Here is a 19050-nt window from a genome sequence, read left to right as displayed (position 1 = left end):
CACCTGTTTTGAACTCGTTATCTGTAGAAAAGACCGTCCACACACTCAATCACACTACAACCTCTCCATCATGGCCAAGACCAAAGAACTGTCTAAAAGGACACCGGGGACAAAATTGTAGCCCTGCACAAGGCTGGGATGGGCTACAGGACAATAGGCAACAACTGTTAGCGCAATTATTAGAAAATGGAAGAAACACAAGATGACTGTCAATTTTCCTTGGTCTGGGGCTCCATGCAAGATCTCGCCTGGTGGGGTAAGGATGATTCAGAGAAATGTCAGGAATCAGCCCAGAACTACACCAGAGGACCTGGTCAATGACCTGAAGAGAGCTAGGACCAGTGTCTCAAACATTACTGTTATTAACACACTACGCTGTCATGGATTAAAATCCTGCATGGCACACAAGGTCCCCTGCTCACGCCAGCACATGTCCAGGCCCGTTTGAAGTTCACCAATGACCATCATGATGATCCAGAGGAGGCATAAGAGAAGGTCAAATGAGACCCAAATAGAACTTTTTAGTATCAACTCCACTCGCCGTATTTGGATTTAGAAGAAGGAGTACAACCCCAAAAACACTGTCCCAACTGTGAACCATGGTAGTTAACTTCATACTTTGGGGGTGCTTTTCTGCAAAGGGGACAGGACGACTGCACCATATTGAAGGGAGGATGGATAGGGTCATGTATCGTGAGATTTTTGCACACAACCTCCTTCCCTCAGTAAGAGCATTGAAGATGGGTCGTGGCTGGATCTTCCAGCATGACAGTGACCCAAAACACAAAGCCAAGGCAACTAAGGAATGGCTCTGTAAGAAGCATTTCAAGGTCCTGGAGTGGCCTAGCCAGTCTCCAGACCTGAACCCAATAGAACATTTTTGGAGGGAGCCGAAACTCAATGTTGCCCAGCGACAACCCCGAAACCTGAAAGATTTGGAGAATATCTGTATGGAGGAGTGGGCCAAAATCCCTGCTGCAGTGTGTGCAAACTTGGTTAAGAACTACAGGAAATGTCTGACCTCTGTAATTACAAGCAAAGGTTTCTGTACCAAATATTAAGTTCTGTTTTTCTATTGTATCAAATACTTATTTCATGCAAGAAAATGCAATTTGAGTATGTAAAAATCATGCAATAAGATTTTCAGGATTTTTTTTACATTCTGTCTCTCACAGTTGAAGTGTACTTATGTTAAAAATTACAGACCTCTCCATTCTTTGTAAGTGGGAAAACTTGCAAAATCGGCAGTGTATCAAATACTTATTTTCCCTACTGTATGTATGAGCTAAAAATGAGAAGTTATTAACAGGCCTATATTAAAACTATTTTTTGAGAAAAACTATTTGAGCGTTAGAGGAGATATATTATTGTCTATGAATGTTCATCATCTCAGCTATTGCGAAAGTAAAAGTCACAGTACATCCTATAAATACTGTAACATACCGGATGTTGTCCAGTACCACCAGATGAGGAGCCATAAGTTAGAGATCACCAATCTTTAGGTTTTACACAGTTTGGTTGCCATTGGACCACCACAGTGTGGTCATCAAGCAGGTTGTCCAAAAATAAGCCACCAGAAGCCCAGCAACTGAAGCACTGGCTATCAGCTGGAAATGCAGAAACTGAGGGTGGCAACCCATGACTCAGTACCTTGAGTCTACCAGAACATAACCCATACTTTCCATTAGTTCTCCACCATCCGTAATGGAGGAGGTAGATGCAAAAGAAGCCCAATAGGGGCAGTAGAATGGAACACACATAGAAGAGCACAATAAAACCCAAATCAGTATAATTAATTTAACGTAGAAACAGATATGGACATACATCAACCAACACTACAATCAGATCAAAACAGTGGAAATAACTTTCTAAATATTATACAATGAAATCTTATGAAGTACCCACAAGCCTTGCGTGCAGAATCTTGGTTATGCTAAATTTCAGTGTGTCAAGCGTGAGAGTGCTGAATAATTTTTCATTTATGTTGATTCTTTTAAAAGCAAATCAATTTATGAATCAATTGATTAACCAACAAATAAGGCAGAGAATAACGGAGAGCAAGAAGAGCAAGGCTTCTGAAGTACATCATGTAGTGTCGAGTCACCGCAGGAAGACAAATTAATGTAGATCAAAGTAAAAGTCCAAGGTTCTTGGGATGCAGTTCCAGTATCTAGCTCTCCTAGGGTTTTGTGTGATTTTCCTGATGTTTAAGTAAACGTGATCTCCGTGTAAAACTTTTTCCACAGTCAGAACACGAATATGGCTTCACGCCCGTGTGCATGGACTGATGTTTAAGGAGATTGGATTTCCGAGTGAAAAATTTGCCACAATCGAGGCAGGAAAAGGGCTTCTGTCCTGTGTGCATTATCTGATGATTAAGGAGGACAGACTTCTGTGTAAAAGATTTTCCACATTCTGTGCAGGGAAAAGGCTTCTCTCCTTTATGAATTCTCTGGTGTATGACAACATCAGATTTCTGCGAAAAACACTTCCCGCATTCTGTGCAAGCAAACGGTTTCTCCCCAGTGTGGATCCTTTCATGTCGAACAAGATCAGATTTAAATTTAAAGAATTTGTCACAATCTGGACATGAAAAAGGCTTCTCACTGTTGTGAATGAGCTGATGTTCTTCAAGGTTAGCCTTTTCCAAAAAGAACTGGCCACAATCAAAACATGGGAATGGATTCTCACTGAAGTGGCTGCGCTGATGCTCTAGAAGAACAGACTTCCTTGTAAAGCATTTCCCACAATCGGGACAGGCAAACGGACGCTCTTCTGTGTGAACCTTTTGATGCTTAATAAGAATCGATTTCTGGGTAAAGCAGCGACCACATTCAATGCATGAAAATGGCTTTTCACCATTATGAATCCTCTGGTGTTGGATCAGAACAGATTTCTGTGAAAAAGACTTTCCACAGTCAAAGCATGGAAATGGCCGTTCCCCAGTATGGATTCTTTGGTGCCGAACCACATCAGACTTGTGGGTGAAACACTTTCCACATACGGAACATGGGAATGGTTTCTCTCCTTTGTGGATCTTCTGATGTCGCATGAGATTTATTCTTTGGCTAAAACACTTGCCACATTCAATACATGGAAAGAAAGCATCAACAGCATCATCCGACTTTAGCGTATCTGAACACACATCTTCATAGTTCGAGTAATCATGTGGACTACTGGAGTATTCTCCCTCATTTTCTTTAGTCTTAAGGTCTGATGCCTTATCACTACTTTCTCCATCTGTCCAAAAAAAAAAAAGAAATAAAATAACATAGCAAGATGAATATCATTAGAAAATTTAAAGTACCCAAATATTTCATTATTCCGAATAGAATTGTGGAAACACAGCACATTACTGGGTCTCACATCAGGAGGTATTCATGGCCTCACTGGAGCAACCCCCAAAACATCCAATCTTCGTTTCCAATACTCCCTAGTTTTGAATGTTTACCTCCACACCAGTCAAAGCAGCACTACAGTTTTTATTCATTCTGTCAGCTGAGATTCGTGGGACTCCGGTCCAGGTCAGTGGTACATTGGAGATAGATGGGAGGTCCGCAAATCTCTTACCTTTCTGCATCCCCAGCACGGCTGTTGATGAACTCATGGATGGGGAGACATCTTCTGTGCGTCACATAACAGATTATCTCACGCCAGCCTCCACAAATCAAAAGACGTGCTGGGGATGCAGGAAGGTGAGAGATTTGCGGACCTCCATTCTATCTCCAATGTACCACTGACCTGGTCCAAAGTTTCACAAATCGATCTGCTCATCTCTAGTACTCAGCGACATTTCTTACTCACCCTGGCTGATATCTGTAGAATAATCCTCCGTGTGATGTCCTTCAGTTCTGATGTACCCCTCGTCACCCTCTGTATCTTCCACTTTAACAATAACAAGGTCATCGATCTACAACAGAAACATGAAGGATTACACAAGATTTCATGTAATGACTGATCGGTCACCGTACTCCAGGGCCATACCACATTGTGATCACTGCTGGACACATGGTCGTCGTCGTCATCCTTAGGTACATCAACAGAAGCATCATCTTCCTCCTCCTCCTGTTGGACATTGTCGTCATCATCATCATCTTCCTCCTCCCCTTCATCATCATCTTCCTCCTCCCCCTCATCATCATCTTCCTTCTCCTCTTGTTGGACATCGTCGTTATCATCATCATCATCCTCCTCTTGTTGGACATCGTCATCATCCTCCTCTTGTTGGACATCGTCATCATCATCCTCCTCTTGTTGGACATCGTCATCATCATCATCTTCCTCCTCCTCCTGTGGGACATCGTCATCATCATCATCTTCCTCCTCCTCCTGTTGGACATCGTCATCATCATCATCATCATCATCATCTTCCTCCTGTTGGACATCATCGTCATCATCATCATCTTCCTCCTGTTGGACATCATCATCATCCTCCTTCCTTGGCCAGTCATCAGAGTATGGGCTCTGATATCTCTCCGGTGTACTACTCTTAATGGATCCATCTGTAATAAACACATAAGCTTAGTGCCTACACTGGGACCAGTGTCTGAAAAATAGAGCAGCTGCTTATTGCAATCAGCTTGTGTCTTTTTGAGTATGTGACGATTAAGAGGTCTCCTCACCTGGTGATGTGGGGGGAGTTTGGTCCTCCATGACGATGGCTTGGAGCAGACCCTAATGTGCGAGGCTTGTTTCGGGGATCTAGTGCTTGCCGGTTTTCATGGAGGTTCTAGATCCATACGTTCATAGGATCCGTATACCTTATAATCCTGTGGAGGAGAAATAATGGATAACGAAGAGGAGACGTTAGGACTTCTCATATTTTACAGTAAGGGTGAATGAGACCCCGAGTCCTGGGGAGAGGGGTACAGGAGGGTGAATGAGACCCCGAGCCCTGGGGTGAGAGGTACAGAAGGGTGAAGCAGGCCCCGAGCCCTGGGGTGAGGGGTACAGGAGGGTGAAGCAGGCCCCGAGCCCTGGGGTGAGGGGTACAGGAGGGTGAAGCAGACCCCGAGCCCTGGGGTGAGGGGTACAGGAGGGTGAAGCAGACCCCGAGCCCTGGGGTGAGGGGTACAGGAGGGTGAAGCAGACCCCGAGCTCTGGGGTGAGAGGTACAGGAGGGTGAAGCAGACCCCGAGCTCTGGGGTGAGAGGTACAGGAGGGTGAAGCAGACCCCGAGCCCTGGGGTGAGGGGTACAGGAGGGTGAAGCAGTCCCCGAGCTCTGGGGTGAGAGGTACAGGAGGATGAAGCAGACCCCGAGCTCTGGGGTGAGGGGTACTTGAGGGTGAAGCAGACCCCGAGCCCTGGGGTGAGAGGTACAGGAGGGTGAAGCAGACCCCGAGCCCTGGGGTGAGAGGTACAGGAGGGTGAAGCAGACCCCGAGCTCTGGCGTGAGAGGTACAGGAGGATGAAGCAGACCCCGAGCTCTGGGGTGAGAGGTACAGGAGGGTGAAGCAGACCTCGAGCTCTGGGGTGAGAGGTACAGGAGGGTGAAGCAGACCCCAAGGCTGGGGTGAGGGGTACAGGAGGGTGAAGCAGACATCGAGCTCTGGGGTGAGAGGTACAGGAGGGTGAAGCAGACATCGAGCTCTGGGGTGAGAGGTACAGGAGGGTGAAGCAGACCCCGAGCTCTGGGGTGAGGGGTACAGGAGGGTGAAGCAGACCCCAAGGCTGGGGTGAGGGGTACAGGAGGGTGAAGCAGACCCCGAGCCCTGGGGTGAGAGGTACAGGAGGATGAAGCAGACCCCGAGCTCTGGGGTGAGGGGTACAGGAGGGTGGAGCAGACCCCGAGCTCTGGGGTGAGAGGTACAGGAGGATGAAGCAGACCCCGAGCTCTGGGGTGAGAGGTACAGGAGGATGAAGCAGACCCCGAGCTCTGGGGTGAGGGGTACAGGAGGGTGAAGCAGACCCCAAGCTCTGGGGTGAGAGGTACAGGAGGGTGAAGCAGACCCCGAGCTCTGGGGTGAGGGGTACAGGAGGGTGAAGCAGACCCCAAGGCTGGGGTGAGGGGTACAGGAGGGTGAAGCAGACCCCGAGCCCTGGGGTGAGAGGTACAGGAGGATGAAGCAGACCCCGAGCTCTGGGGTGAGGGGTACAGGAGGGTGGAGCAGACCCCGAGCTCTGGGGTGAGAGGTACAGGAGGATGAAGCAGACCCCGAGCTCTGGGGTGAGAGGTACAGGAGGATGAAGCAGACCCCGAGCTCTGGGGTGAGGGGTACAGGAGGGTGAAGCAGACCCCAAGCTCTGGGGTGAGAGGTACAGGAGGGTGAAGCAGACCCCGAGCTCTGGGGTGAGAGGTACAGGAGAATGAAGCAGACCCCGAGCTCTGGGGTGAGGGGTACAGGAGGATGAAGCAGACCCCGAGCTCTGGGGTGAGGGGTACAGGAGGATGAAGCAGACCCCGAGCTCTGGGGTGAGGGGTACAGGAGGATGAAGCAGACCCCGAGCTCTGGGGTGAGGGGTACAGGAGGGTGGAGCAGACCCCGAGCTCTGGGGTGAGAGGTACAGGAGGGTGAAGCAGACCCCGAGCTCTGGGGTGAGGGGTACAGGAGGATGAAGCAGACCCCGAGCTCTGGGGTGAGGGGTACAGGAGGGTGGAGCAGACCCCGAGCTCTGGGGTGAGGGGTACAGGAGGATGAAGCAGACCCCGAGCTCTGGGGTGAGGGGTACAGGAGGGTGGAGCAGACCCCGAGCTCTGGGGTGAGGGGTACAGGAGGATGAAGCAGACCCCGAGCTCTGGGGTGAGGGGTACAGGAGGATGAAGCAGACCCCGAGCTCTGGGGTGAGGGGTACAGGAGGGTGGAGCAGACCCCGAGCTCTGGGGTGAGAGGTACAGGAGGGTGAAGCAGACCCCGAGCTCTGGGGTGAGGGGTACAGGAGGATGAAGCAGACCCCGAGCTCTGGGGTGAGGGGTACAGGAGGGTGGAGCAGACCCCGAGCTCTGGGGTGAGGGGTACAGGAGGATGAAGCAGACCCCGAGCTCTGGGGTGAGGGGTACAGGAGGGTGGAGCAGACCCCGAGCTCTGGGGTGAGAGGTACAGGAGGATGAAGCAGACCCTGAGCTCTGGGGTGAGAGGTACAGGAGGGTGGAGCAGACCCCGAGGCTGGGGTGAGGGGTACAGGAGGGTGAAGCAGACCCCGAGCCCTGGAGTGAGAGGTACAGGAGGGTGAAGCAGACCCCGAGCTCTGGGGTGAGGGGTACAGGAGGGTGAAGCAGACCCCGAGCTCTGGGGTGAGGGGTACAGGAGGGTGAAGCAGACCCCGAGCTCTGGGGTGAGGGGTACAGGAGGGTGAAGCAGACCCCGAGGCTGGGGTGAGAGGTACAGGAGGGTGGAGCAGACCCCGAGCTCTGGGGTGAGGGGTACAGGAGGATGAAGCAGACCCTGAGCTCTGGGGTGAGGGGTACAGGAGGATGAAGCAGACCCCGAGCTCTGGGGTGAGGGGTACAGGAGGGTGGAGCAGACCCCGAGCTCTGGGGTGAGAGGTACAGGAGGATGAAGCAGACCCTGAGCTCTGGGGTGAGAGGTACAGGAGGGTGGAGCAGACCCCGAGGCTGGGGTGAGGGGTACAGGAGGGTGAAGCAGACCCCGAGCCCTGGAGTGAGAGGTACAGGAGGGTGAAGCAGACCCCGAGCTCTGGGGTGAGGGGTACAGGAGGGTGAAGCAGACCCCGAGCTCTGGGGTGAGGGGTACAGGAGGGTGAAGCAGACCCCGAGCTCTGGGGTGAGGGGTACAGGAGGGTGAAGCAGACCCCGAGGCTGGGGTGAGAGGTACAGGAGGGTGAAGCAGACCCCGAGCTCTGGGGTGAGGGGTACAGGAGGATGAAGCAGACCCTGAGCTCTGGGGTGAGGGGTACAGGAGGATGAAGCAGACCCCGAGCTCTGGGGTGAGGGGTACAGGAGGGTGGAGCAGACCCCGAGCTCTGGGGTGAGGGGTACAGGAGGATGAAGCAGACCCCGAGCTCTGGGGTGAGGGGTACAGGAGGGTGGAGCAGACCCCGAGCTCTGGGGTGAGAGGTACAGGAGGATGAAGCAGACCCTGAGCTCTGGGGTGAGAGGTACAGGAGGGTGGAGCAGACCCCGAGGCTGGGGTGAGGGGTACAGGAGGGTGAAGCAGACCCCGAGCCCTGGAGTGAGAGGTACAGGAGGGTGAAGCAGACCCCGAGCTCTGGGGTGAGGGGTACAGGAGGATGAAGCAGACCCTGAGCTCTGGGGTGAGGGGTACAGGAGGATGAAGCAGACCCCGAGCTCTGGGGTGAGGGGTACAGGAGGGTGGAGCAGACCCCGAGCTCTGGGGTGAGAGGTACAGGAGGATGAAGCAGACCCCGAGCTCTGGGGTGAGGGGTACAGGAGGGTGAAGCCCACCACTGGGAGATGTGAGATCACCCCATATTAAGGACCCCAGAGAAAGGTGACCCGCCCGGTGAGAAAAGTGTAACGGTCACTCACTACAATGCGGGGGTGTGGGCAGAGATAAGAGGCGGCAGTCACGTGACTGCCCAGTAATAAAGGCGGAACATATGGAGGAGGAGGGCAGCAGGTGCGCGGCCACGTCACGTGTCCTCCCGGCTGTGCACCCGTCCCACTCACCGCTCCGCTGCGTTTCCAGCCTGCTCCGTGGCCGCGGCCTCATCCCCTGCCCGGCCGCCGCACACTGATGAACTCACCGCCCCTGGGCGGGAAGCACACAATGCATGCCGGGTATTGAAGTTCTGTTTCCCTGCCCTTCCGAATACACGTGACTTCTGAAGCGCCGGCGTCTTGGGCGGTTACCCCGGCAACGGCTCCACACACCTCGCCTCAGGTAAGTGCACAGAGAGGCGCCTCAGTATGGACGGGCAGCGGCCGCAGTCATTGCAGCAACATTGTTTCCCTGTCATTTATTGCATTTCTCTGTGTCGCCAGCAGAGGACGCACAGCCAGGACCTTAGCAGACTTGGTGACAATTTGAGCAGCGCCCATGGCTGGAGGGACATGACGTCACACTTTCCTGCACCGCGCGCACCAGGAGGGAACATGTCGGCACCTGGCTGCGGTGCGTGCTGAGAAGACCCTGTGACCACCAGTGGGGACCCCACTACCTTCCAGCACCGCTGCCACCAGGCTCCTGGGGTGCACGGCTTGTGCTGAGTTATTGGGCACCGCGGACCCCAGACGCACGGTTCCAGCAGCAGCTGCCATAGCGATCATCACCTCATTCACAGCAGAGGCCTCCAGGACACACTGTCATGGTGGAAAGCTCCCCCCCAGATAGGGCCGGAGTCACACATCCGTGTGTCGTGGTCCCAGTACAGACTGTGATTCACAGACGGCCAAAGGGCTCCTGATTCTGAACTCACTACCGCCTTGGCATAGATGAGGCTGTAAAGTTGGGGTCAGGAGACCCTCGGCTGGTACTTGAAGCCCGGCCGGTGCTTGGACTGTGACACCTGGGTGTGTTAGTCTGGGCCTAAGCTGCAGTACAGAAGTATACGGCACTCCCTGGTTTGGAGATCGGGTGCTCCAGTAGGGTTCCAACCCGTATACAAGCAAGTAAGGAACTCTCCACTCAAATTGCAGGGAAACAAATTATTTTTAATTGCAATCCAAATAGTTAACGTTTCGGTGCATATGTTGGATCTTCATCAGAACTGTACAAAAATGAGACAATAACAGTAATAGGTGATAATTACATATGCAAAAATGTCAGTAGAAATAATTCCATAGTACGGGATACGGGAGTGTACATTCAGATTATATGATGCTTTTTTTGTGAGACAGTATTTTTCTGTATTCCACTTTATATCTGAAATAGAATTCCTACTTAAATACAAGCAATTTATGTATGTAATTGTTATCACTTATTACTGTTATTGTCTCATATCTTTCTACAGTCATGGCCAAAAGTTTTGAGAATGACACCAAAGTTATATTTTCACATGATCTGCTGGCCTCTGGTTTTTATTAGTATTTGTCTGATGTTTATATCACATACAGAAATATAATTGCAATCATATTATGAGTACCAATAGGTTATATTGACAGTTAGAATGAGTTAATGCAGCAAGTCAATATTTGCAGTGTTGCCCCTTCTTCTTCAAGACCTCTGTAATTCTCCCTGGCATGCTCTCAATCAACTTTTGGACCAAATCCTGACTGATAGCAGTCCATTCTTGTATAATCAATGCTTGCATTTTGCCAGAATTTGTTGGTTTTTGTTTGTCCACCCGTCTCTTGATGATTGACCACAAGTTCTCAATGGGATTAAGATCTGGGGAGTTTCCAGGCCATGGACCCAAAATCTCTGTTTTGTTCCATGAGCCATTTAGTTATCACCTTTGCTTTATGGCAAGGTGCTCCATCATGCTGGAAAAGGCATTGTTGGGCGCCAAACTGCTCTTGGACGGTTGGGAGAAGTTGCTCTTGGAGGACATTCTGGTACCATTCTTTATTCATGGCTGTGTTTTTAGGCAAGACTGTGAGTGAGCCGATTCCCTTGGCTGAGAAGCAACCCCACACATGAATGGTTTCAGGATGCTTTACAGTTGGCATGAGACAAGACTGGTGGTAGCGCTCACCTCTTCTTCTCCGAATAAGCTGTTTTCCAGATATCCCAAACAATCGAAAAGGGGATTCATCAGAGAAAATGACTTTGCCCCAGTCCTCAGCAGTCCACTCCCTGTACCTTTTGCAGAATATCAGTCGGTCCCTGATGTTTTTTTCTGGAGAGAAGTGGCTTATTTGCTGCCCTCCTTGAAACCAGCCCTTGCTCAAAGAGTCTCCGCCTCACAGTGCGTGCAGAAGCACTCACACCAGCCTGCTGCCATTCCTGTGCAAGCTCGGCACTGCTGGTAGTCCGATCCCGCAGCTGAAACAGTTTTAAGATACGGTCCTGGCACTTGCTGATCTTTCTTGGGCGCCCTGGAGCCTTTTTGACAACAATGGAAGCTCTCTCCTTGAAGTTCTTGATGATGCGATAGATTGTTGACTGAGGTGCAATCTTTGTAGCTGCGATACTCTTCCCTGTTAGGCCATTTTTGTGCAGTGCAATGATGGCTGCACGTGTTTCTTTAGAGATAACCATGGTTACCTGAAGAGAAACAATGATACCAAGAACCAGCCTCCTTTTAAAGTGTCCAGTGATGTCATTCTTACTTAATCATGACTGATCGCCAGCCCTGTCCTCATCAACACCCACACCTGTGTTAATGGATCAATCACTAAAACGATGTTAGCTGCTCCTTTTAAGGCAGGACTGCAATGATGTTGAAATGTGTTTTTGGGGTTAAAGTTAATTTTCTGGGCAAATATTGACTTTGCAAGTACAGTAATTGCTGTTAAGCTGATCACTCTTTGACATTCAGGAGTATATGCAAATTGCCATTACAAAAAATGAAGCAGTAAACTTTGGAAAAATTACTATTTGTCTCATTCTGAATACTTTTGGCCATGACTGTACAGGTCTGATGAAGGTCCAGATACTAAGACCTAAACGCTAACTATTTGCAAGTTGTTTAATTCACTGCAATGTGAGTGCCGAGTTCCTTACTGGCTTGTTGGGATTAAGCCGCACTCGTACATCTGTGCGTCACAATCCAGGAGAAACAAACAGATTTTTTTTTCCTCGGGTTCAAGTTTCATCAGTTTTTTTCTCATTCCATTTTTTCACCAATGCCATATTCAGACGTTCAGTATTATAAGCCAAATCCAGGAGAGAGTGATAAATACAGAAGTGGTGACGTGTTTCTATTAGACTTTTCCTCTGATTGTTCCCTTCCTGGTTTTGGCTTACACATACTGATGTAAAAAACGAAGAAGGGTGGGCAGTGGACATCCACAGGGCGCCACTCTCTGAGTCAGGAACCACCCAGGTCAGATGATAAAAAAAAAAAAAAAAGTTGATTTATTCAACACACAACGTGGTTCAGGGACGTTCCGTCCTCTTCATAGGGTGATTACAAAATGTATACCGCGCTCAGTGCTTAAAGGGGTTTTCCCACAAACAAAATTTCATGTTAATATTAACCACTCCTAGCATAATTGTTTTCCTTTCATTGTACTCCTGTGCCTTAGCTAGGTATCCCCTATATATGTACTTGTAAATACCCTGTTATAAAGCCCCTTTCATGCTAGTAGCTACTGTTGTTAATTATTAACCAGAACCTCAAAACTCGGCAGACTTTACAGAGGTCTTCCCACGGATAAAGTAAATTTTAATCAATAGATCTTGAAATAATAAGTTCCACAACTTGATATTTTTTTTAACATGTTTCTGTGTTGAGATAATGTTAAGAATGTGTATATGTATAGAGTACTGTGCTATTTTCTGACTACAAAAACTCCTAAACACTGAAGTTTGCTGTGTTACATCTTTCTTATACAAGTAGCCTTCAGAGCTGAACCTAGTAGAGATGTCCATCAGACATAATAGAGGTGAGTCGGCCAGAGGTAGCTGAATCATATCACACACAACAGAGCCTGTTTCTACAGTCAGTCAACCAGTGGAGGGCGCTGCTAGGCAGAGAGCTCAGCAGATGTGCCCACCAGTGCACTTGCAGCGACATTTGCATAGTAATAAAAAGAGGATTTTGCAATAATGGCACAACAGATCAGGATCAAAAAGGTATAATAGGAATTGTGGCACACTGATCTCTACAACTGTACCTTTAGTTGACATTGGAAAATGAAGCCAAAAGGTTGCCTTTAACTACTTGCAGATGACTTATCTACTTAAAACATGAGGCAAGTCCACATGTGACTCTGAAATGACCTCTTAGAATGTCATTGCAGAGTCAGCAGCTACACAAGCATGGAACTGGCTGTCAGAGATGTGTCTGGTTATGAATGGGGAAAAATGGGCTGGCCTTGAACTGGTTAAGGTGTACAGACACCTTTGATATGGTAAAATTATTTTGACATATAAAGGAAATTAATTCCACCACCTTGCTCTTTGTTTAATATCCCTTTGATTCTTAACCGAGAGGACATTTCTAATTTGTCTAGCAAATTATTGCTTATGCCTACAAAATGCTTTCCACTCAGTTCACAAAAAAATACAATTGTGAAGAAACTCTCCAAGCTTAGCCCATTCACACCTGGCCATTTCAAGAAGCCAAGCAACATCCGATGAAGTCTGCAACTCTGCTATTTTTATTCCTACATTAAATTTTCAAATCCTCTGATATTCAGATTCCAACCAGTAATATAACCCCAGGTCCAAAAAACTTGACGCTGTGTAAAATGTAAAGAAAACAAAAATGCAATAATTTTGAAATCCTTAGTCATATTTAATTCAGACAACACAAGAGGAAAGGTGAAAGTTAGACATTTTCCCATTTCATTTGAAAAAAAATTTACCGTATTTTTCGGACTATAAGACACACCGGACCATAAGATGCACCTACAGTGCTGGCCAAAAGTATTGGCACCTCTGCAATTCTGTCAGATAATGCTCAGTTTCTTCCTGAAAATGATTGCAATCACAAATTCTTTGGTATTATTATCTTCATTTAATTTGCTTGCAAGGAAAAAACACAAGAGAATGAAGCAAAAATCAAATCCTTGATCATTTCACACAAAATTCCAAAAAAGGGCCGGACAAAAGTATTGGCACCCTCAGCCTAATACTTGGTTACACAACCTTTAGCCAAAATAACTGCGAACAACCGCTTCCGGTAACCATCAATGAGTTTCTTACAATGCTCTGCTGGAATTGTAGACCATTGTTCTTTGGCAAACTGCTCCAGGTCCCTGATATTTGAAGGGTGCCTTCTCCAAACTGCCATTTTGATATCTCTCCACAGGTGTTCTATGGGATTCCGGTCTGGACTCATTGCTGGCCACCTTAGAAGTCTCCAGTGCTTTCTCTCAAACCATTTTATAGTGCTTTTGGAAGTGTGTTTTGGGTCATTGTCCTGCTGGAAGACCCATGACCTCGGAGGGAGACCCAGCTTTCTCACACTGGGCCCTACATTATGCTGCAAAATTTGTTGGTAGTCTTCAGACTTCATAATGCCATGCACATGGTCAAGCAGTCCAGTGCCAGAGGCAGCAAAGCAACCCCAAAACATCAGGGAACCTCCGCCATGTTTGACTGTAGGGACCGTGTTCTTTTCTTTGAATGCCTCTTTTTTTCTCCCTGTAGACTCTGTTGATGCTTTTTCCCAAAAAGCTCTACTTTTGTCTCATCTGACCAGAGAACATTCTTCCAAAACGTTGTAGGCTTTCTCAGGTAAGTTTTGGCAAACTCCAGCCTGGCTTTTTTATGTCTTGGGGTAAGAAGTGGGGTCTTTCTGGGTATCCTACCATACAGTCCCTTTTCATTCAGACGCCGACGGATAGTACGGGTTGACACTGTTGTACCCTCAGACTGCAGGGCAGCTTGAACTTGTTTGGATGTTAGTCGAGGTTCTTTATCCACCATCCGCACAATCTTGCGTTGAAATCTCTCGTCAATTTTTCTTTTCCGTCCACATCTAGTGAGGTTAGCCACAGTGCCATGGGCTTTAAACTTCTTGATGACACTGCGCACGGAAGACACAGGAACATTCAGGTCTTTGGAGATGGACTTGTAGCCTTGAGATTGCTCATGCTTCCTCACAATTTGGTTTCTCAAGTCCTCAGACAGTTCTTTGGTCTTCTTTCTTTTCTCCATGCTCAATGTGGTACACACAAGGTCACAGGACAGAGGTTGAGTCAACTTTAATCCATGTTAACTGGCTGCAAGTGTGATTTAGTTATTGCCAACACCTGTTAGGTGCCACAGGTAAGTTACAGGTGCTGTTAATTACACGAATTAGAGAAGCATCACATGATTTTTCAAAGGGTGCCAATACTTTTGTCCACCCCCTTTTTTAGGTTTGGTGTGGAATTATATCCAATTTGGCTTTAGGACAATTCTTTTTGTGTTTTTTTTTCATTGAAGACAAATTAAATGAAGAGAATAATACCAAAGAATTTGTAATTGCAATCATTTTCAGGAAGAAACTGAGTATTATCTGACAGAATTGCAGGGGTGCCAATACTTTTGGCCAGCACTGTAGGTCTTAGAGGAGGAAAATAGGAAAAAAAATGTAAGCAAAAAATGTGGTCATGATGCCCTGTTATGGGAGAGGGGGTCTGCTGCTGACACTGGTATTGGGGTAATGTCCCCCAATTCTGTTAATATCCTCCATTCTGGTATGTATGCCCCCTCCATCTTGGTATACGAGGCCCCCATCCCCATCCTGGAATGCATGGCACCCCTTGATCCCCCCCCCCCCCATAAAAAAGTGAACAATCATACTCGCCGCCTCTCTCCTCCAGCGCTGTCCCGCTCTGCTGCCGACACTCTCACTGTGAGCCGCGCATGGCGCCCCTGCCATGTGCCCTCACACACTGAGCTGTGCTGGAATAGTCACTGCTCCCCACGCCGGGACTCTGTGTGTGGGGAGCAGTGACCATTTAGTCTCTTCAATAGCTGGCGCACTGTACCGCAGCACGGCTAATGCTGCTGCTCTGCGGTCAGTGTGGCTGCTATTAAAGACCATGGATATTCACTACAACCCATGGGAGTGGGTTGTAGGGAATATTCATGAGCTTTAATAGCGGGCACACTGAACGGCGGCTGCAGCAGGAGCCGCACTGCGACTACAGTGTGCCGGCTATTAAGGAAAATAAATATTCATTGCTCTCCACGCCCATGGGCGTGGGGAGCAGGCAATATTAATTTTCTTTAGTAGCGCGCACAGCTTAGTCTGCAGCAGGCGGCAGTTGCCTCCTGTGCTATGCTGATCCCCCGCTGCCCCACACCCACCACCATACAGTAATATAGTATTCGGACTATAAGACGCACCCCCCACTTTCCTCCAAAATTTTGGAGGGAAAAAGTGCGTCTCATAGTCCGAAAAATACGGTAACTCATTTTGAAATTGATGGCAGCAACAAATCTCAAAGTTGACAGGCCCATGTCTACCATTCTGTAGCATCCCCTTTTCTTTTTACAGCAGTCTGTCACCGTTTGGGAAGTGAGGAGACCAATTGCTGGAGATTGAGGAGAGGAATGCTGTATCATTCTTGTCTGATGTAGGATTGTAGCTACTCAACAGTCCGGGGTCTTTGCCAGATTTTTTTGTTTCATAATACGCCAAAGGTTTTCTATTGGAGAAAGGTCTGAACTGCAGACAACCAGTTCATCGCCCGAACTCTGCTTCTGTGCAGCCATGCTGTTGTGGTGGAGGCAGTTTGTGGATTAGCATGGTCTTGCTTAAATATGCAAGACATTCCCTGACATACACATTGTCTGGAAGGGAGCATACAGTGGATATAAAAAGTATACGCACCACTGTTAAAATGCTAGGTTTTGTCATATAAAAAAAATCATACCAAGAAGAATCATTTCAGAACTTTACACTTTTAATCTGTACAATTCAATGGAGGAATCAATTGATTTTTTGGCAAAACATTCGGGTTTGGATGTTTTTCTTTGCCTTGCCACCATACCTCACAAGCCAGACGTATTGGACACATGTAGAATACGGGAGATTGTTGTAACATGCAGTACGCATCCAATACTTGCCAGAGATTCCTGCAGCTCCTTTAATGTTGCTGTCGGCCTATTGGCAGCCTCTTTGACCAATTTCCCTCTTGTCTTTACATCAATTTTTGAGGGACGTCCAGTTCTAGGTAATGTCACTGTTGTGCCAAATTTAAGCCACTTCTTGATGACCGTCCTCATAGTGTTCCGTGATATATCTAATGCCTTGGAAATCTTTTTGTACCCTTCTCCTGACTGATAACTTTCAACAGTGAGATCCCTTTGCTGTGCTGTAAGCTGTTTACGGACAATAGCTTTTTCTGTAAAATGCAACTAAGATGATGTCAGGAAAATCCTACTAGAAGGGCTAATATTCATGAGATTATAGAGGAAAGGATAATTAGTGTCTCTTGATGGTCATGTGATGCTGTGCTGATGCACGAGAGCTAGGAGTTCAGAAGAATGTTGAAGGGAGAAAAAAAAAACAGTAGGCTGAGCTACAAAGTACCGTATTTTTCGGACTATAATACGCACCAGACCATAAGACGCACCTAGGTTTTAGAGAAGGGAAAAAAAAAATAAAAATGTAAGCAAAAAATGTGTTCATGATGCACTTTTAAGGGGGAGGGGGTCTTCTGCTGACACTGGTATAGGGGTAATGTCCCCCAATTCTGACAATATCCACCATCCTGGTATATATGCCCCCCCCTTCCTTTTATATGTGGTCCCCATCTCCATCCTGGTATGCATGGCACCCCTCATCCCTATCCTGTGTGCGCGGGGAGCAGTGACTTCATGCTGCTTAATAGCCGGCACACAGCGTAGCCGCAGCGCGGCTCCTGCCGCTGCCGGGCTATCGCGTGTGCCCGCTTATTAAAGGGCATGAATATTCACCCCTCCCCACGCCCATGAGCGTGGAGACAGGTTGAATATTGATGCCCTTTAACAGCGGGCACAGGCGATTCCGGCAACAGCAGGAGCTGCGCTGCGGCTACGCTGTGTGCCGCTATTAAGGAGCATGAATATTCAGTGAACCTCACGCCCAATGGGCGTGGGAAGCAGTGAATATTCATTTTCTTTAGCTGCGGGGACAGTGTAGGCTGCAGCGAGCGGCTGCTGCCTCCTGTGCCCCGCTCCTCCACCGCTACCGCTCCCCCCACACTCCACACAGCATATACACATCCCCCCCACCCCCCAACATTCGGACTAGAAGACGCACCCCACATTTTCCTCCAAAATCTTGGAGGAAAAAAGTGTGTCTTATAGTCCGAAAAATACAGTAATACACTGTATATAACAGACGTTCAGACTGTAAAAGACAATCAGGTGGGGAATGCAGTTAGAGAAAAAAAACTGGTAGTGCTTCTTTAGCTACTTTTGGACTGACCATAGACTAAAAATGTCCAGGCGGTTCACACTTTAATCTGCACTTACATTCTAAAATATCAATGCTGCTTGCAAGAGATCGTGCATCTGTGGGGGCAGGGAACTGGCTGTCAGACACAGCCAGACTCCCCACAAAGAAGATAAACATGGTTTATAACGATGTTAACCTTCTTGATCGCAGTATACATATGCTGAAACAGAGCTTGTGTATACAGATTAGGAAACACTGACGGTGCTTCCTCCGCCGGACCCAGTGATCACTGGGTATAGAGAGAGAACAGGAGCTGCTGGGCCCTAGGAAACCCAGTCAGTTCTGTTACACAGCCAGCAGGCTGAATTTCCTCTAATACACCACCTGCAATTAAAGGAGAAATCAGCAATAAAAAGAATGTATTCCCAATATTAAAAATGTCTCTCAAATGTCTTTTAAGACTTCTTTTATTTCACACACTATGAAAAACTAAAATTAGAAAAAAAAAGGACACTGCCAGTCCAAATTTTTGTTTCTAGCCCTATTCCCATAAAAAATATGTATGTTATATAAAAATAAATTCTACATAAAGAGGAATGCAATTTAAGATGTTTTTACCGGTCCTTTGTGGTCATAAAAAAATTGTAAAAATAAATACAATTCCTATTTTTCTTTACATTTCGATCTGATCAGAAAAATAAAAAAATAAATAAAAGTGACATATAATATTAAGCCCCATGTATTGCGAAAAGAGAGGCAAAAATTATTTGAATATCCGAACTTTTTTTTCGATCCGTTTAAAAGCACATGTACGATAAAACCCCAAAAATGTGCCTGGCCAGGAATGGGCGGAAAAGGCCTGGTGCTGATGGTACATCATGGGGGACCTGCTGCATACTGTTGTGCATTTGTGTCTGGACGTGGTATTGTATGTATGTTTTTTTTTTTTTAGTGATGTCTTTTATTCCTTTTTGACCCTTTTTTTTAGTGAATTGTTCTAGTCAAGTTGTTGTCAAAATTCCATTTTTATACTCAAGGGAGACAGGTTTTCCTACTCGGTTACCAAATTTTGAAGAAGTAAAGGTTGGAAATGAAAAGACAAAACTAACTAGAGCATTGTAAGCACAGCTTTGTTCTTAAAGGGTTAATTTCAAGAAAAACCTTCATCACGTATACTTAACAGATGAGAAGCATATGATTGC

The 19050-nt window shown here is 47.5% G+C and overlaps 1 protein-coding gene across 1 annotated transcript in view; it reads right to left on the bottom strand.

Moving 5' to 3' along the window:
- Positions 1-1772: 1772 nt before the first annotated feature.
- LOC141273116 (uncharacterized) overlaps positions 1773-19050 on the bottom strand; it is a 94400-nt gene continuing 77122 nt past the window's right edge. Inside the window, exon 12 of the mRNA XM_073684523.1 lies at positions 1773-2625. Within this exon, the coding sequence (XP_073540624.1) occupies positions 2180-2625 (446 nt within the window). The 3' untranslated portion in view covers positions 1773-2179. The remainder of the gene's footprint in view (positions 2626-19050) is intronic.

This window comes from Phyllobates terribilis, unplaced genomic scaffold, assembly GCF_046119375.1.
Source record: "Phyllobates terribilis strain yellow unplaced genomic scaffold, ASM4611937v1 Scaffold_5__5_contigs__length_657084704, whole genome shotgun sequence".
In the NCBI taxonomy this organism is placed as follows: domain Eukaryota; kingdom Metazoa; phylum Chordata; class Amphibia; order Anura; family Dendrobatidae; genus Phyllobates; species Phyllobates terribilis.
The sequence above is the reverse complement of the archived record's forward strand: the minus strand, read 5'-3'. Positions and strand labels throughout refer to the sequence as shown.